The 20,968-nt window shown below is 39.6% G+C and overlaps 1 protein-coding gene across 2 annotated transcripts in view; it reads right to left on the bottom strand.

Moving 5' to 3' along the window:
• LOC105826996 (ADAMTS-like protein 1) overlaps nt 1–20,968 on the bottom strand; it is a 198,865-nt gene that overhangs the window by 55,210 nt on the left and 122,687 nt on the right. For both annotated transcript variants that reach the window (XM_012665018.1, XM_012665019.1), the window contains exon 5: nt 2,493–2,619. In XM_012665018.1, the coding sequence (XP_012520472.1) occupies nt 2,493–2,619 (127 nt within the window). The remainder of the gene's footprint in view (nt 1–2,492; nt 2,620–20,968) is intronic.

The following is a 20,968-nucleotide window of genomic DNA, read 5'->3' as shown; positions in this document are numbered from 1 at the left end:
ATGTGGCTAGCTTACGGTGCATTTTGGCAGAACATGGGGGAGAGATTTGGCAGAACTCCTCCAGGGGTGGAGAACTGCTCACCTGGCCAGTGCACCAGGCCTTGCAGAGCAGCCTAATCTTCCCTGCCAGTTGGTCTCCTCACAGTCTGTAAATATAGGATGGAAGATTCTTCTAGGGTGGAGAAAACATAAGTGAGGCAGTTTGTTCAGCATCTGCTATAGATTGTGGTGAGGTGTATGCATATGCTGGGCTTTATTGATATAAATCATCTTGTCAGGAGGCATCATCAGCACTAAGGTAAATGAATCAATTGCATATTGTCATTATGTATAATCATCAGGTTGTGTATTATAATACACAATTTACCCACTGTCGGTCTTGAATAGAGCACTTTCCATTGAGGTATTTATTTGCAGGCCTGGAGATGACATATGGCTCTCTATTCACTTCAGTTTGTTCCTTCAGAGCTTCTCTACCTTTGTTCCTATGATTGGGACCCAGAAGTCACTAGTCATACGCCAATAGAAAGGTAAGGGGAATGTCTGAGCAGAACGCTCTGGCTCCTCTATGAGAACAAGAAGATGGGGGCTTGAGAATAAAGAGAGGTCTCCACCACTCCAAACATGCTCTCAGAAGTCACTACCCAGCAGTTACCGCACAAATGCATGGCATCCTCTTTCATGCCTACTAGTAACTCCTAGATAATGAGCAGTGATTCAATTATGGGACAGAAATAATTAGAAAGATTTTAACTTTTTCAGCATTTCTTGAAGAGTTCTGTTAAGAGTGATCTTTTAAATGTAAGTTTCAGATATTCAACCATGATTTCAGAGATTTACAAAAGAATTATGCCTCTATCCATTTCTGGTTTCCATCTTCTAAGTTCTTTAATTTTTCATCTTATAAAAGAAGCTACCAACACACATGACCAGTGAAAAATCTGGCCTGAATGTACTATGTCAGTGTCTAAGTTACCTCATCCTTCATTCTATCTGCCAGAGTCTTTTAACTTTTTTATTTTTTACTTTTTGCAGAATCACATTTTTCACTGCCTCCAGGGGAATTAGAATGTGGAGAGTTCTCTAAACTGGCACCTCCAATTTTTCATGTGTTTAAAAGTCTCTAGTCTTTCTTCCTGCCCCCTCTCCTTCCCTCGAGCCTTGTCCTTTGGCAAGCTGCCTTTTCATGACTTCTCTGAGTAGCTCTCCAGTGCACACCAGAGTGACCACATCTGCCTTTCTTCTTGACCATTTAAAGTCATAGCCCCCCTCCCCATACATCAATTGTTTTCCTCCAGCTAGTCAACAAGTAAAGAGAACAAAACCCACACTCAGTAAAGATATTCATTCTCATTTCCCAAGCCAAGAAGACATGTAAAAAGAAATACTCAATCAAGGGTCTGTTGAAGGATTCTGGGTAACAGCAAAATCTGGAGACAATATGCTAAGCAAGGCCAAAATAATTCTAAAAATGCATGTCCTCGAGTACAAGGGCTATCTTACTTTCACATGTATCCGCTGCAGTGCCGAGGACAGTGATTGTCATAGAGGACAGTGTATTGCACAATGAAACAGATTAATGACTGCAGTGTTGGCTTAGATATCACGAGAACTTATACTATCTACCCTAGCGGGACCCGACTGGACAGACATCCGAGGCACCTTGCCTTGATGCATCTGTCTGCTTGCTAAATGTCCCATCACAGAGACTGCCAGCAGGGCTGGGAGACAGTCCGGAGGAACGAGTACGTGCTTAGGCTCTGGAATCAGACTCTGAGCTCAAATCTTGGCTCTATTACTTTAGAGCTGTGTGACTCTGAGCAAGTCACACAACCTGGCTAAGCCTCAGTTATCTCATCCATAACGTGGGGATTAACAGCACCTTGCTCATGAGGTTTAAATGAGATGATCATGTGATGTTCCCAAAAGTATATGTATAATAACACACTTTTTTTTTTTTTTTTTTTGCTGGTATAGAGAGATCAGGACACAAAGGTCAATAAAAACCTTCACATATTTACTGCCCTGTATTAATTCTGAAGGAACCTGTGTCGGTCCGCACGGACCAAAGACCACTTTGTAAATGAAAACCATGTGATTTCACTGCGATAGGAGTGAATTTGTGCTGACCATTCCACTCTCCCTGCTATATTCCACAAGGCATACCACAACACATCAGGCAGGAGCTGGGATGCAGTCTGTCCTCACGGTGGGCAGCAAAGCTCATGTTTGCATGGGGAGTGCCTCTAGACTTGTTCACTCCTGCTGTGCCTCAGAAGGAAAGGCTTCCCCTTTGGGATTGCAGCTGGTGATCTGACTCGTCCCATCTAAGCTAACCCACAAGCAGGGACATGAAGCTCTCTACGTTTCTAGGTTTGTCTTCATTTTGGTGGAGGTGTTGTTTCCTGGCTGCTCAGGGGAGCCAGGGCTAAGGCAAGGGAGGATAACAAGTCAACAAATCCACAGGTTGCCCCATCTCTGTAGTATCTTACATTTGGTTGCGGAGAGCTGGGATTTATACTGCCCTCGGACCAGCCGGCAGGTGGACCCATCTCCGTTGCAGACCCCACAGTTATCTTCCTTGACGGTGCTTCCCAGCTGGTGATCGCAGCCAACAATCTAACAAGAAAGAAAGATGTGTAATTCAACTGGCACCTATGGATGGAGAGATGCACTGTGAGGCCAATCACCACCAAGTAACCCTCCCTTCATCCCTGAGGGGCATAAAACATACTTCCCATGAAGAGGACTGAATTCAAATGGAATTTGAACCAAGCTAAGAAAGAAAAAAATGTAGCATAGGTAAAAATGTGGTGGTTTTTTTTTTTTTGAGGCAGAGTCTCACTCTGTTGCCCTGAGTAGAGTGCTGTGGCATCAACCTAGCTCACAGCAATCTCAAACTCCTGGGCTCAAGCGATCTTCCTGCCTCAGTCTCCTGAGTAGCTGGGACTACAGGCGTACGCCACCACGCCTGGCTAATTTTTCTATCTTTAGTAGAAACGGGGCTCGCTCTTGCTCAGGCTGGTCTCGAATTCCTGAGCTCAAGTGATCCTCATGCCTCTGCCTCCCAGAGTGCTAGGATTACAGGTGTGAGCCACCGTGCCCCACCAAAAAATGTTTTTATAGTTCAAATACATAAACAGAAAGAAGGGTTAAAGAGAGAATGAGAGAGAATGGTGGAAAAGGAATAGGGAAGGATGAGAAGAAGGTGAGGGAGAGAAGATCCTAAATTACTGATGTTATAGAACTTTAATTCAATAATAATTTCCACTGTCAATAATTATGATTCACCCAAATGACAAAAAATACAACCTTAAGGTAACAGTAGCAGGAAACATTTTATGAATACTCCCCGTGTTCCATATGTCCCTTAGAATGTAAGCTGCATGAGGGCGGGGAATTTGCATGTTGGGTTCATTGATATATTCCAAGCAACTTGCATAGTGCTTGGTAAATTATAAGCCCTCAACAAATATTTGCTGAATGATAATGAAAACACTTTCTTTTCTAGCTTGCACTCCAGCTAAGAAAAGAGAAAAGGAATCAGCAGACAGAAACAACCTTAGTGTATGCGTGTGTGTAGGAGGAGGAGGGTTGGCTTGAGGGCAGCAGAGATTACCAACACAGAGGCCCTGCTATGTGCCTTGCCCTGTTCTGGACCAGGCACAATATATTATAAATATCTCATTCATTCTGAAAACAATCATGAAAGATACCCCCGTTTTATAGTTGAGGCCATGAATCTTGCCCAAGGTCACTTAGCTAATAAGCAGCCAAGTTCTAAACACTTCCAGCAAAACGTTAATGCCTCATCCAAATCAGACTTAACAAAAATCACAAGTTTTTATAAAGTATGTGGGCAATCTTATTTATATCTTTACTTTTTCCTTTCCAATGTCTGAATTTAAAAAATTCAAATCTAAAATATACCCGGCTGTACATCTTATAGTTCTCGTTAGAGCTGACACCAAAAGACTTATTCCACTCCCGAACTATTTCAATTACTGTCTTTGACAAAATGAGAATGGTAGTGACATTTTGAAGGGGCTTATCTCCACAACATCCCCACAATTCGTCCTGCCTGTCAAAAATCTGGTTGCTAATGTGACCTTTCTTTGAGACTTGGGGCTTGATTTTTTCTATTTCTTTCATTAATAATTGCAAACACATGTTTAGGCAAAGGTTTAAAGCAGACATTTAGCATTATGTTATAAATGTACTTTATTTTTAAAATATGGCAATGTGTATTTTTTCATTAAAAGCAAATGAACAGCTTTTTAAAATAGATGACAAAGCAGCAAGCCCTTCAATAATTGTACATTTTTTGAAATGCAAAGATGTCAGGAAAACACGGTGCTGAGTTCCCCAATGGGGAGCAAAGGCAGGTAAGTTCCATCCCTGTGTGTCCCCTGTGGTCAAGCAGCAGTTCACTCCACCTGTGCAGAGGCTGCAGCGAGGACACTTCAGAATGCAACCGGGTTCCATCCAGGCAGAGACAACCGTGTGCTGGTTCAAGACTTCATTTGTGTGTGATATGTAACTGCAGTAAAATTATTTGCAAAATTCCTATCAGTAGATGGACCCACACAAGAGCTGATCAATATGGTATTCCCTCTTATATTCTGAGTACAGTAAGAAATGGAATTATAGAAGTACCTTATTTACAAAAAAAATCCATTTAATTGTTTAAGCAACATTCACTGAGGACCTGCTATGGGCCAGGCACAGTGCTAGGAGCGAAATTCGACGGTGAATTTAAGCATGCATAGGCCCCTCCTTCTGAGACTTACAGGCTAGTGGTAGAGGCAGATATTACTCAAATCATCACACACAGTATCTGTAAAATTATAATCATGATAATAGCTATAAACTGTAAAATTATAATCATGATAATAGCTATAAAACACAGACACGTGGTCTTCTGAGAGCATGAAATATGGAGAATTTGATTTGTTTAGAAAGGAAAGAGAAGACTGTCCCGAGGAAGGGTCTTTTGAGCTGAGGGATGAATGAGGGGTCAGAGTTAACAAGTGTAGGGATTTGTTGCTGTGAGGTTTACCACGTCCTTTAGAAATGCCTAGATACTAGCTAATTAGACAATAAATAAAAATCAAAGTTGGCAAAAATAAAAAAAAATCAGAACACTAAATCATCTGATTACTTTAGCAAGGTTGAATCCTTTGAGAAAGCACAGAGGTCTTAATTTAGGCAGCATCCAAAGAATTATTGACACTACTGTTGTTTGGGGTTGAAAAGAGATGGCCTTATCCTGACAGGGTCCTCAGCTATGTGGAAGGACAACATGGCAGCAGGCACGGAAAGGTACACTGTCAGGCATCTCAAATGTGACTGCATTTACTCCTTAAACTATAGGAATTTCAGGTTTCTGAAAAGATTTAAGTTTCTGTGGAAAATTTTTAATGGAATCTAATATTTCTAATGGAGCCAAAGGAGATAATCATGAAAATCTCTCTCTAATCCTAAAGATTTCTTATGGTTCCAAAACCATTTTAAGAAAAGAACAATTTAGCTTCACAGATCCAAAATAATAGTCATATTAGGAATAGCTAAATAGGAGGTGACATACTTTAAGGCTAACTTGGCCAGACCCCCAACTTAGCACTCTCAGTATGGGTTTATGGATCCCAGGATATGAACCAAGTCAGTTCTAACTGGGCTTTGTTTAACTTCAGAGTTTAAAAGACAAACATCTCTCTGACACAATTGTTTTTTTCCTTTTTATTTGTATCAATTCCTCTTTAAGATGCCAAAATATTCTAACTCAATTATTTTTATAATGTGGAATACTTTATCATCAGATAAAACGTTCTTATTTTGGTCCAAGTGGAAAATTTTTTGCAGTTGTATCAGGATAATCATTCTTGATATATCTTAATCTGTTAAGCTTAAATAACTGTTAGATTAATTAAAAATTAAACTGTTACTTTAAGACCTACTATTAGTAAGAGAGAGAAAAATAAATAGAAATACAGAAATGGGCTCACTTTGCACATGCTATCATTCCTGCCTTGAACACTCTTTCCTAATTCTTTATTTGGCAAACTCCTATTCATCCTTCAAATCCCAAATAAATGTGTCCTCATCAATAAAAGCCTGTCCAGATTACAGAGTTAACTGCTTTATTGCTCTATGCTTCCTCAGCCTTTTGTTCATACCTCCATTGGCAGAGATTGTTGGTTGCCATCCAATATCCTCCTTCTCTTGTTTTTCTCAGAAATAGATTCCAAGTTTATTTAAGTCAGAATTATATCCAGTTAAAAGAATACATTTCTCATTGGCCACACGGACAAGTTGTAATTAGTGAAATAAAAGCAGAAGTGTCATGTGGGACTTCTGGAAAGGCTACTTAAAAGAAGCTAACATAGCTGGGAAGGCCCCCTCTGCCCTCCACCTTCCTGTCACTCCAGAAGCCATCTTGAAAATGAGACAATCTTGAGAATAGAGGCCTAGTTGCACTCAGGATGGCAGAGCAGAAAGAGAAAAAGATCCTGGTTCCTGAACTACATTTGCACTGATTACATCTTGACTTCTTTTTTGTGAGAAAATAAATCCTTTATGTGCTTTCACCACTATTACTTTGGTGTTTCTTTTATATAAATCCCATTCAAATTGTTATATAACTTACATTGAGTTTAATCTATTAACATGTCTGTCTCCACATTATATCAGGGATTATCCGAGAACTCGTGTTTTACTAATCTTTGTATTTCTGTTGCTCAACACAGTATTTGACATTTGAGATGCACAAAGAATGCTGGTGGATCAATGAAGCACATAACACCAAACATAATGGTTTACTAATAGTTCCAATGCAGGTTACAGATACGCAACCTTAGACTGCCATCATTGATGACATACAAGTCTACAAAAAGTGTGCATGTGTGTATGTGTATGTAAGTGTGTTTGTTTGTAACTGTGAGCATAGAGAAGCAGACATACCATAAATGACACCTAGAGGCCAAACCTAAACTTCTAGATGCATGAACAAGAAATATTGTAAAAGGCTAGTATTTTTAGAGACTATTTCCCAAGTGTACCTACGTTCACTATTAGTGAAGTGTCATGGAAGGCAATGTTCAGGTCACTGAGTTCCCAGACCCACCCCATTCTGGAAAAAACATTAAAGTGAGATAATGACCACTCATAACATTTGGCAACTGCATGGAATTCGTTTTTTGTAAAGGATGGAAAAATAACTGAATATTTTGGCCTAAAGCAGCTTATTAGTATTCAGCTACTAGGTGCTAGCTGGAGGCAGTGGTCTAACCTCACCCCCATCCAAAGTGATTGCACGGTATTGCTTATTTTACAAAATCTTTATCTCAGGTGATATAAAAAGTGAGAAGCTCCAAGAACAATTTAGAGAAAGGCAAAATAGCACCCTGAGACTTACCAAGATTAATAATGTTTTTCTTGTTTGGACACCATTAGAGGATCATCAGTTCTGCTTTTATATTTTAAATGTACATTTTTTTATATCTACTCTTATACACAAATACATGCACAAGACATGTAGTCCTTTGTCTTATTTTTGAGTCAAACACACTCTTAATGCTGCTAATTTTTCTTCATTCCATTTCAGGATTTACTAAAGGGAAGAAGAGATCTACACCTCCCCCAACCAAAAGTCTAGGACCATAGCATCCAATCCAAATTGGCTCAGAGTCTTAGCATGTTGTGCAGATTTTAGGCATCAGGCCTGCAGTATGTGCTGATAGGGGTTTCTTTCTTCACTTTATAGAGATGATAGCAAGTGAACAGGCAGAACACAAGACTGAAATTCCCTAGACACTGAAATATGTATAATAAAATATCTTTACTAGGAGCTATAGGAGAAAGAAAGATGACCACACTAATAATTGGGAGAATGCAAATAAACACGATCCACAAGCAGATACCATGCCCCAGAATGACATTCTTAGGATGGGTTCACACTGGCTCGGTTTCAAATGGTTTCCCGTAAGGACTTCAACTTCTAGCATCAAATACTGAGCCAGTGATGTCAAGCTTTTCTTGATCCAACACCATGAGGTAAGAAACTTTTAAATCCCTCTATTTTCAGCACTGGGAAAGACAAATATGGAAAACTAAACTCTGCAAATCTGATCACGGCCGCTCTTATTAGTAATTATTCAGATAGAAATTTTTGGGTAACAGTGTGCTCTTACATACATTATACCTCATTTACTAATTATATTAATAAATAAGAGAGGTAGTAGATTTCCAACCTTTTCCGCAAAATATTCAGATATTAATTAATTTGCTTATGCTTAACCTTTTAATAAAAAGACTTATAGCATATACATATGATACAACAATAAAGCTTAAAAAAAGAAACAAATGGGTAAATGGAGCAAAGAGAAAAACAAAGGTAAGAAAGATAAAGCCAGAAATGAGAGAACTACAATTAATGCCACTATGAGGTCCTACACATTTGCTAGATTGGGTTGCGGGGGAGATCACATAACTGAATTTGAGCTTCCTAGAAAGGAGGAAAACATGAATAGTTCTAAGAGTCACAGAATATGCTGGATCTTTTAGAAAATGTTTAGGATAATGTGTGTTTCTTGTAGTAGACACACAATAAATATTTGTCTAATGAATGAATGAATGAAAAATTGTTTTAGGAGAACCATAATTAAAGTACTGAAATACCAGTTGCACATTTTCTGAGACTCTTCTGAAAGACAATACATATAAAAATGTCCCAATAACATCTGAGCAAATAAATATGAGAAGTTGCAAAGTGACTCTCAATAACCTTTGATGAAGGACAATGGTCAGGGAACATTTGGTAAAAGCAAATTTTAAGAAGCCAGAACAAGTCACCCAGGTGTAGAGCATTGTGATGATCTGACTTAATCCAAGGGCAGACTTTGGAGCACCCACTTAGGGCTGGGCTGGCAAAAATATGGCACACGCGCAGCTACTCTTCCTGCCAGGACCAAGGCAGACATTGCTAATCAACTGCAGCCTCTTTGCCACTGAGGTTTTATGTGGCCTCAGATCTTTTAAGATATTGGGCTCTAGAAACCAAATCCAATAGACTAGAGTTTTCATATGAGAAAACTAAAACAATTTACCATTCCATAGTCAGGGAAATGAACTGTTTGCTTACCTTTTGGACAATTCTCCACAGATACTATTTCTTTTAAGATCTACATGACTTTAAGTGCAGATTGCAACACCAAGGTTCAGAGAAGATAACTTCCCCCAGGTCATGTAGTGGGGTAAGTATCAATAACAAAACCGAAAGTCCACCTTGGGATTTCTAATTATAAATTATAGTAGGATGCCTATTAACCATGAAAAGACATACTCCACAATATTTATATGGCAATGGTGAGTGGTAATGTAACAATGAGTTTGAATATTCTTAACAAGGTCATCACCACCAGAGCTAGACTTACACACAGGGATGAATAGATGGTCTCATTTGCAATCTGTGGCATGGAAGCACATACGGGAAGCGAACAGGAAGGTGTTACGCCCCATCTATACCTGTGGTCCACGTCTCCCGACACCCCACATATGTGTGCACACGCACACACACACACACACACACACACACACACATACACATATATTTCTCTCATGGTTTGTTATGGGTTCCCAAATTTCCTCCTTTACACACTTTTTTTTTTTCCTTGTGGTTTACAACTAAGGTTTCCAATATGAGAAAATAGGATTCCCAGTAATTCACAAAGGTGCTAACAGTGGTCCCTGAGCTATGTCTACTATTTCCAAAAGCTTAATGGAAATACATTTACCTATAAAAAAACCAGATAAGGTCACTGAAACACCGACCATCTCATTGTACAAATAAGCTGAATCCTGATCTTTACTGAAATTATTTTTTAATTGCAAACTCAGGCCTTTTAGTCATAAAGTGGGAAAACAAATTATTGCTTAATACGTGCAGTGTTTTGAGTAGATGGAAACTTCCAAAACACAAGGCCCACAGGAAAAAAAAAAATAAAGGGCTCCTTTGTGTTAAAAAGTTGGGAATCACTGGTGTAGTCCTTTGTTTGTTGTTCAAATACTCTTGGGAGGAGTAACACATGAAGTTGTTGATTGTACTTAAAGTAAACCAAATCAACTGAACATAAAGTATCGTGCTGGCTGTTATGGTGCTGTGGGGAATACATATGAGTGGTAGGCATGGTCTCAATCTAGGATGGATGGGTTTAATCAGATCATTTCCTCAAAACAGGTGAGAATAGAAAGGGAGTAAGGTCACTAAGATTAAAGGTCAAAGGGGCACGGAGGAAGGGAAAGACAGAAGGGAAAGCCACTTAGAGAAGAAAAAGTAAACTAATGTTTGCCTAAAATTTGCTATTTTTAGGTATATTATATATCTTCTCACTTAATTCTTATAATATCCTTAAAAGTTACCTAAAATTATGTCTGTTTTACAAAAATAAAATTGAAACTTCGAAAGGTTAAACAACTTTTCCCAAATCACGTTATTAGGCCTGGTATCACCGGAGCTGAATAGCACTGTGTCAGGGCAGAGGGATCCCTCTAGTCTATGCTCTGTCACCTTCCTCTGGGGGCTGAGAACTGTGGTGAAGAGATAAAGAAGGAGGGGGATGCACAGCTGTCAGCCACACCTGGTTGCCCAAAGCAACACCTGCCTACAACGAGACTGACCACCAGGAAAAAAGCAGGACCTTTGCAGTCAGGAGCTTTGAAAGTATTCCTGCAATGGGAAGAAGTTTTCTTTCTTTTGAGGGAGTGATTCAAAATAGTTGCTTTTGTTCTATAGCCACACACACATGCTAAATAGAAATTCTGGTGAGTATGCACAAGTTATTAGCCTAAATGATGTGGTGTAGCTCTCTTATGCTCTGATACACCACTATGTGGGAAAACATTTATGTGAGAGCATTAACTCCCTTTCCTTCAGGTAAAGATTTTCCAAAAGAATCCTCCCCATGCTTGGCATTCTCTCCTCTGGGGTTTATCAGTCACTGCCAAGACTAGCAGGTTTCCTTGCAGATTCACCAGCCTTGTGATGGCCCACAAGGTCCCTACATCATCTAACCGAGGTACCTCTCTGACCTCACCTCCCAATGGCTCATTCTCCTTGCTAGACGTTCTTGAAGCACCGCAAGCACTTTCTCATCTGAAGACAGCCCTGGCTGTTGCCTTTGACTGGAACACTCTTCTTCAGATACCTCCATAGCAGCTGTCTTGCCTCTTTTAAGTCTTTGCTTGGGAAAACTTCCACCTTCTCAATGAGGCCTACTTTGGCCAAACTGTTTAAAGCTGTGTCCCTCCTCAGTCTCAAGGCCTCTTACCCTGTCCCATCTTTTCTTTATATTTTGTAGCACTTATTTTCTAATATAACATAATTTCCCTATTTATAAAGTTTATTTTTTATTTTCTATCTCCTACTAGAATTTAATACCACAAGGTCAGGGGTATTTGTATGCCTTGTTCACTGTCCACCCAGAACAGTGCCTGGCATACTGCAAGCAACTAATAAATATTTGTTGAATGAATAAGTGGTTTCAGTCTATAGGCAATGCCACAGGTGACAGGGATATATTGTGATTTCAAAGAATTTTCCTCCTTGTCCCAACCTAGAACATAACAGCCACCATCACTTAAACTCTGCCACTGGTTCCAAAGATCAAGAGAGCTCTCTCTGTCAAAAAAGAACTCTAAGGATACGTCATATTCTAGCACTGTAATCTGAGAGTTTAATTTGCACTTGTCACTTTACCTGCTATATCTCTGGTCCTTTGTCCACTACTGCAGAATCGCTGTTGGGAATAAATGCGCATTATTTCCAAGTGAGACTCCCTCTGACCTCTTTTCCACCAGGCACAGTGCTCTGGGCTTCATGCCCTTGCTCTGACACCAATTCTGGACCTGGAGATGCACCTTGGACTTGATCTCCTGAGTGCCTGATTTTCGGCTCTTCCTAATGGACCTCAGCTTGGGCAACTCCCTAGCATGACTCTTCCCATTACCCTATGTGAGCTCTGGCCCTTTGGCTGGTGGTCTGGCTGGAGTAGAGTCACACTCCTGCCACCTCCAACCTACCAGCTTCCACCTCCACCAAGCGGTAGAAACTTCAACAGCCTCTGTGGGTAAATTCTGGAAAAGGACCTGGTTTCATAGGAATGACATTGTGCCAGGTACTGATTTCTAAGAGTCCTATTCCGGTCCTCTTTATTTTTCAAGCTAGAGATATTTTTCTGTGCTTCTTATTTGCTTAGCTTACTGTGCAGTTCTAGGGGTTCTGGGTGATCTCCACTGGTTTTGCAGTACTTATATTTTTACATTATAAAGTAAATGGAAGAAAAGGGAGATATCAATGCTAGGGGTATAAGACAGTGGACAGAAAGCCCAGTCGATTTATTAGATTGCAAATATTTTAAAGAATTTTCCTTGTATTGCCTTTATTGAGATCAAGGATCTAATCCATGTAATGGCTGGATAAATACCCTGAAAGGGAAAAAGAAAATGTGTAAGTCTTGTTTCCAACATTTATTAAAACTCTCAGGTGTTCCCAGTCTGATTTATTTTACTCCTTTCTTATTTATTTCAGGGTCTGGGCCAAATTCTAGTATAAATTTATTGCTAAACACATCTGGATTTTTTGCATATTGTTTTTAGTTAAATTTGTTTATCTAGTAGTCCTCAGCAAAAATCCTAAGAATTAATCCAGTATAGACATGTGTGCATGCAGACACTAGAATTCATTCTCAGCAGATGGTTGAGGGACTTTTCTTTAACAGGCTGTCTTCTCCCTCCCTTGCTTCCAAAATTAGGGTGTCTGGAGAATGCGAAACAAAATTATACAAAGGCCTGACCTCTGGCCTTGCTTCTGTCTCTCAGACTGTGAAGTACCCAAGAGGGAAAGTGTTGAATTTGGCCTCACTTCACATGGCATTAACTGTAATTCTTTGTGAGTCGTGGTGACATCATGGTATACTTTGACATCACTGTTCAGACTCCCTTTTGCTGCTGGGTGTACAGTACATGGTTTTTGTTTAAACACAAGAGTCCTTTGTTGAGAAGGGAGGATAGCAGCTGGTCTTCTGCCCTGGTACAAATGTGGCTCTTAACTGGAATGTGCCTGTCAGTAAGTCACCACAAAGTAGCCATTCTACTATGATGGCAAGAACTCACTCACTCATGGAGTTCTGAAAAACTTTGTGGGAATTTACATTTAAAGCATTTAAAATTCCAAATATGGTCCATAATTCAGTAAAATCCTGCACACAATCAAATGCTCATTTACAGGTCTATTATGTTCTCTGAAGTCAATATTTCAAAAGCAGTAGTATGCTGGCTGTATTTACGTGTCAAGGCTAGAGAGGAAGGAAAAGAAGGGTGAAAAGGGATGTATCTACATCCCCAAACAATTCTGATCCCATCATCATTGTTCCTGCATCTCGGATTCCCAAGTCAAGAGGGCTTTTGCCATTCTTTGGCTCTCAGGCCTTTTCTTGATTATTTCCCCAACAATCGTACTTTATTTAATCAGAAGCTTCTTAGGCAGTGCTGTCTGTATTCTGCTTCGAAGTCTGTCAAACACACCCTCAACTGATATGTTTATTTCCTTTTTCCTTCCTGGGTTCTCTATTGCCATTCCTGTCTGCCCACATTAGGGTCTCTTTAGGGTAAAGCCTGGAGAGAATTGATCAAAAGCAGAGTTTATGCAAAAACATCATCTGTAAAATACCTCCAAACTTCTGTCCCGCATAGCTCAAATACAGGCAAAAGGCAGCAAATTTTCAGATCAGCTTCAGAAACTAAATGTTGTTGATCTAAGATTTTTTTCCACAGAGGAATAAGCCATAGCACAAAACATCCTAAGGGGATAGAAAATTTTTTTATTTAAAAAAAGATTTTTACTCTGTCACAGAACAAACGGAGCCATGACATGATCTGCAGTTCTACCATGAACCATACAGTTGCTAAAAGTATTTTTCCCCATCTGGAAATGTTACACTCGTGACCAACAAGAGCATAGTGTGTCTCAGTGTTTTATCCACATAATCACTTCTTTGGCCACTTCTTGCCCTGGAACATCATTACTTACACCCAGAATTTATGCTGTTGCATAGCTCTAAACTATGCGAGAAGCATCATGACACTGTGGAGGCAACAAGCAACTCAACCTGGATGTGATGACTTACTACCACTTGCTTGAACATATCGTACCCTCTCAGTATGAGATTCAGTTCTCTCATGAGTTATGAGAGGATAATCAGATCTATTTTGTATACTTGTTATAAGGATTTGAGGTGATAGCTTATATAGAAAGATTCAGTACATTTCCTAGCATGTAACAACTCTGACCATATAGCCTGGAATTTTGGAGACAATTCTATATTCAAATCTTCTATTTTACAGTCCCTGTAATTATCGGACCATGTATGCTGATTATTGGGGGCAGGGAGGATATGTAGTCATTGTGCAAATAAGAGGTATTTGCTTAGTATATATGTGAAATGTATCTGAAGCTATAAAGTATGTCTTAAGAATCTAGGCATCTGTGGACTTGATGTCCCACAGCTCTAGAGATAGGGTCAAGTTTGCAAGAGCTCAGATCCATTTCCACTTCTCTGGATTTGACAACAGTAGATAGGAAGAGAGATCACAACTCCAATCCTGTAGAAGAAACCTACTCTACCTTAGAGGTCAGAGCATATGGCATGTCATTGGAGAATGGTTTTTTAATGTCCCTCTCCTCTGCTAAAGTAGCCAATGAAATAGCAGCAAGCCTGCTTGGCTCTCTGGGAAATGACCTCTGGAGTTTTTTTAAGGATTCTCTTAGAAACGAAAAAAAAAAAAAACAAAAAAAAAAACGTATCTTGAATTGCTGTGAAGTAACAAATCATCTCCTTGACAGTTGACTCGAATGAGAGAGGAATGCTTAGGATTATGCAAATATCCTTCCCTAGCTCTCCAATTCTAGGACCACTGATCCACAGTTAATTCTGGGACCACTTTCAAATACGTACAAGCAAGTAGCAATCACTAAATGTATACGTTAACACAAAACAGAGACTTTTCAAAGTCATTCTTCTAAAACCTGAGGTCCTGGGAAAGACATATTTTTCGGGAGCTAGGACAAGAGCTTGGGGTCCTGCTTTCTCTATTGGAGCCTCCACTCATATGAATGTTTTGATATATCGGCTGAGTGTAATGAAAGAAAGTGGGTGCTCAGCAATCCATCTTGGTATAGGGTATATTCAAAATCTATTTATTTTAATGAGGAAGAATCCTTGCATCTGAACATACAAGCCAAAACCAAATCAGTTAATTTTTCTTTAAAGGCAAAGTAGCCTTCCTGAAATTGGGAATTTGAATTGTTTACTAATCAGAATTAGCAATAAACCAGTGAAACAGGAGTCACAAAGTCCTGAGGGAAAAGTGAACTGGCTGATTTTTTAAAGGGCCCCAAATCTCCTGAGCCAGATGAAAGTCTAGCTGCTGACTGTGGTGCCTGGACTGGGCTGAGAAAAGGCTGAGAGGTATCACTTTGGCGACCCTTTCTAACTCGAGGCTTGTGGGGTCAGGAGAATCAGCTACATTTTACTGAGTCACTGCACCATCATGACAATGGCAAAACGAACTGTTTCTCCTTTCATTTCAGACAAAAACAAATTCACTCAAAGGCTCTCAGACAAAATGACTGTATACATTTTTCCCATTCAGAAAGATGAAGAAAATTCCACCAACCACCCACTCACGTACACAGAAATGAATTCTTATTCTTTCCTACTGTAGTCCTGGCTTAAAGCCAGCTGAAACTATACATTTCAAATGTGACAGAATTCAACACTCAGCATATGTCTAATTCAAGAGTGGGATTAAATCACGTCATAACAGGAATATTTAAATTTAGAAATATTTTAAAATTTATTTTTTTATAATAGTTATTGTTTTTTAGTCAGTTTTCCCAGACTAGTTAAAAAGACTTACCTTAATATAGAAAGCTCATATATATGCTATATTCTAATCCCTCGAAAGGTACCCAAACGACCTGCTTCTGTGCCATAAACTTACTGCATCATTGTGGACCACGGGCAAAAAAGAAGAGGGATTTCAAATTTTTATGTTCACAGAACAATCATAGTTTGGCTATTCTACACCATGCAAAACATTTCTTCTGCATATATTATGTATAAAGCATGTCATTTGATGTAATTGGTTTATATTGTAAAATATGCAGTGTGTTCTTTTCAATTCGTCTATGTGAATCTAAATCGAAAGTCCCCATGTTCTATAAGCTGAGTCTATCAAACACTGTATTTGATAGAAAAACATATTGGAGCATTGATTTTAAGGTTGTCAACCGTTGTTGTTTCAAATGGATTCTTGGCATAGTGATGACCTAGTCTTCATGCCAATTTTCAACATTAAAATTCCACATCTTAAAGTTGAACTACTTTCTGTAGATACAGGCATGTTACAGTTAATCACTTACTGGGATACGTATCAAAGGGTAGATGAACACATTTGTTAGTATGAGAATTTTTATGAACATGTTGCTCCCCAGAACATTTGGGCATTGAGTTCTCTGATGGTTTCCAACATCAATTTTTAAATGCTTTCTAATGAGTGTGTTAAGAGCAAGCTTACATGGATTGTTCATTGTTGGCTGGTTTACTTGCCTTTTTCCCTATGATAAAAGCAGTTGTTTGTCTCAGCAAGACGTGGTCTTCACAGCTGAAGGCCATGAGGCCTTTTGTTTTATGGCAAGGGAATGGCAGATGTATCTGAGTTGGCAGGAAGGCAGAAAATAAATACTGTCAGCCACAATTATTCTGAAGAGTGGGCAATTATATTAAGAAATTACACACTGTGGCAATGAACAATTCTCACTAATCAAAGCTGATGTCAAGAAGAGACAACAGATAGTGAAGGGGAAGAAATGGTGATGTTTATGAAGTACCTTCTATAGGTCAGGCACTGTCAGGTGTTTCACAGAGTTCATGAAGTCTGTATAACAAACTCTGTGATTGAATGGATGACAAAACCACAGCAATTTCCTATGTCGCCTACCTAGAAAATGGCAGAATTGGGATTCCAGACTCTTTCAAGAACACCCTTCCCACTACACGAGGTCACTAATATATCAGAGGACTTTTAAGTAAATAGTGTGTAGCCTCAAAAGAGCTTGAGTAGCCCCTCCTGGATTAATCAGCTACTCATGGTAAGAGCACACTGTTTAAAGAAATGGGTTTTTAAGGGGATGTTTGTAGCATTCTGTTTAAAATCCTAACCTACCACATCTCAATAATGTTGACTAAGTTTGTTTCTTAACACCAAGCTAAAGGTGCTCATGAGGGGAAGATGCCCCCAAGGGACAGTTTCTTGGGAGACAAAAACTTCCCAAAATATCCAAAGGCTTTTTCTAATATTAAATAATATGAAAACAACCTTATTGCAAATTTATTTTCAATGCTTTCCTGGAACTTGGCTTCAGTATTGACTCTGTTATTACCTTAAACAAAGGGAAAAACATCCCCAGTAGCAGCTGGCATGACTAAGGAGAAGGGAGGAGGGAGAGGAGAGAATGGAAACAGACTGAACTCAGCCCAAACACAGCTCACATCTGGGCGGCCTAACCCTGCAGAGACCTTCTTGCCAAGCCCTGCCAAAAGTCAGCAATTATGACCCCAGTGTGAACTTTTGATTGGTACCACGCAGTGTCAGAAAGGAGAAGAAGAAAACCCAGAATGACACACTATCAATTCCAGAGCACGCAAACTTGAACACACAGTTCACGCAAATAGTGCCCATCTCTGCTTCTGCCACCCAGCCTGGGTCAAGGCGTGAGGCAAGGAGAGTGTGCTCCAATATCAAACCACCTTTTTACTCAGCTCTGACCCCTTTGAGTCAAAGGTAAAATAAAAACATTTGGAAAGCATGTGAACGGAGTGTTTACACATCAGTTTCTATTCGGGAACCTCAAAAATTCTACAAAAGCAATTCTACAAAATTGGCAGCTTTAGCATCAAAAGTATTCAAGATTACAGTACCAGGGGTGATGCAAGTACAAAATGAGGACATGGGAAGAGTTATATGAAAGACCGTCATCTAAGGCCTGATTCTGTCTCTGGGCCTGAACCCTAAGTAGGTCTTCTCGTTTTGGTTCTACTTTCCCAACATGAAGTGCAGAATCCACCGCTGAGCACAAACATGCTGCTGCCTTAAAATGTGTAGACCAACAAGGTTGCATTCCTGGACTAAATGTTTATCTGATAGCTCTACCAGTAATACCTTCTTTTGCAATGAGATTAGAACTGTTTTAGACATAACTGCTTTCTCAACTACGATGCCAGTCCTTGTGTCTAATTAGATATTAAGAAGAAAAGATTCCATTTTGTAGGTAGTCATTTAAATTGCAGATGGTGGATTCGGCTTGCCAAACATGTACTTGCAATCATAAATCAACAATGCATTGATAAGCAGGCTGCTGCTCTCTGAAACACATCGTTGGTATGCAGAGAGGCACAGTTATACTTTTAGTTTTCTCCTACAGCCACACATCTCACTATTTTCATGGTTATTTCCTGGGCTTGGGAGCAGGAGAGGGAGAAAAGGTAGGGAAGAATACAGGCCAGAGGAATTCTATGGCCAAACATTTGTAAATCTCCTGGAGAAGCTGAAGAGGTTTCAGTATTATGATCTCCATTACAATGACCAAGTCCTTTAATCAACACCCTTTATGGGAATGGTATTGTACTAGCTGTTAAAGGGTAAAGGATTCAAAAGTTGCAGCTGTGCTTTCTGTGCTTTGGAGGGCTTTATAAACTAGAAGTAGGGGGCAGAGCTGGTGGAGAAGTTAAAATGCTGCAGCCTCTGTGGAAAACAATATGGTAGTTCCCCCAAAAATTAAACATAGAATTACCATATGATTCAGCAATGCCACTTTTGTGAGTACATACCTAAAAGAACTGGATGCAAGGATTTGAACAGATATCTGGATGTCCATATTCAGAGTAACTGAATTATCCATAACAGTCAAAAAGGTGGAAACAATCCAAGTATACATTGATTAACAAATGGATAAACAAAATGTGGTATATACAATGGAATATTATTCATCTATAAAAAGCAATGAAATTCTGACACATGCTATAACATAGATGAGCCTTGAAGACATTATGCTAAGTAAAATAAACCAGACACAAAGGACAAATATTGTATAATTCTACTATATGAGGTACCCCAAATCGTCGAATTTATAGAGGCAGAAAGTAGAATGGTAGTGATCAGGGGTTGGGAGGAGGGGGAATGGGGAGTTATTGGGTAATGGGTATGGAGTTTCAGTTTAAGGAGATGAATAAGCTCTGGAGATGGATGATGGTGACAGCTGCACAACAATGTGAACATATTTAATGCCATTGAACTATATACTTAAAAATGGCTAAAATAGTAAATTGTGTATTTCACCATAATAAAAAAAAGAGGCAGAAAAGCAACAGACACATAAGCAATTAACACAGGGAATACAAAGATGGAACTGCATAATTAAATACACACATAAAAGTCAACAATATGCTAAATGGTTGGGTGTTTGGAGGAGCCGTGTAGTTACGTCTTTGCCCTAACACCAGCTGGTCCTATGGCCGCCTTCTAACTCAAACAAAGCCTCGTGTGTTTGTACTAGCTGTTCTTCTAAGGAGCAAGACATACATGGGACCAGCCATACCACGTAGCGTAGTATAGTGTAGCGTAGCACACCATGTAGCTTTGGAGCTAGACAGATCTAAATTTGAATCCAAGTTCTGCTAAGTATTAGCTGCAAGACTTTTTCCATGTTACCTCATGTCTCTAGGCCTTGGTTTCTTCATCTGTGAAATAATAGTACCAGTCACACCTCCGGAGTTGGTATGAGGATTCAGTGAAGGAATATAAAGCTCTCAGAGTTTAACAATGGGAGCAGCGACTGCTACCATTAATTATAACAATAACAACAACAACGACAACAAATACAACTGTAGGAGTTGAAGAAGTGAAAACAAGAAAGAAAGTGGGTGTTAATGGGTACTTTTAAAAATTATTCTCTGATGTTCCTTCAAAAGTCGAAAACTGAGCTCTTATTTTATGTAAAAATATTATTAGTCATTATTCAAGTGACTCAATTTGCCCTCTGGAGTTGCCCAGAAGTTGCCATTGATCTAAAACAAGGAAGAAAAAGGGAGTTTGTCAGACAGTAGGTATCGAATATTCGGAGAAAACCTACCCTTCACAAACACACAGACTGTGCCCTCAGTAGGCCTTCCTGTCCTGCTACTTCTCAGCGTCCGACCTACTTATCTCCATGTGTCAGACACCTCTCTGTGAGGGAGAAAAGTCTCAATGGACTAGATACACTAACAGATTATCTGTAGAAACACACTCCTTTATCAGTACGGACAACGGAGAAGTGCTGGTGTGTGATAGGTTTGTTTGAGAGGGAGAATAAAAGGGTCTTATGTCCTAGATTTGGGGTACAGATGGGGCTGATTTCTCATCAGCCTGGGGAGGGTTGATGGAAGAGGTGAGATGTGAGCTCTGAATTAAAGAATGGCAGCAATACTTTGGAACAATAAAGGCAGGCTGCCAAGTACCCCCCCGGCCCCCAAATCGGAACCAGATTAGAAGCTGGTCTGGGACTTGAATCCAGGTAGGTGCTGATTCCAGTGCTGGTACACATTCCTCCAGGCTGCAAACCAGAAACCTCTTTCTTATAGCCCCACAAAAATCTTGCTGGAATCCATTAAGAAATTGTTTGAACCCTGGTGAACTTTTGGCTAAAGAAGAGAGGAGGCTCATGTTTGCTGCAGAAGGTTCATCTTGAACTAGTACAAAAAGATTTTAGTATGAACCAAGACAGAGGTTTTCCATGGCTTGTCTATCAGTATTAACTTCTCAGCATTTCCAACCTATCAGATTCACCCACGAAAGCATAAAAGATGCAGTTCAC

This window comes from Propithecus coquereli, unplaced genomic scaffold, assembly GCF_000956105.1.
Source record: "Propithecus coquereli isolate 6110/MARCELLA unplaced genomic scaffold, Pcoq_1.0 Scaffold95, whole genome shotgun sequence".
Taxonomy (NCBI): domain Eukaryota; kingdom Metazoa; phylum Chordata; class Mammalia; order Primates; family Indriidae; genus Propithecus; species Propithecus coquereli.
Note: the sequence above shows the minus strand (reverse complement) of the source record. Positions and strands in the feature narration are given on the sequence as shown.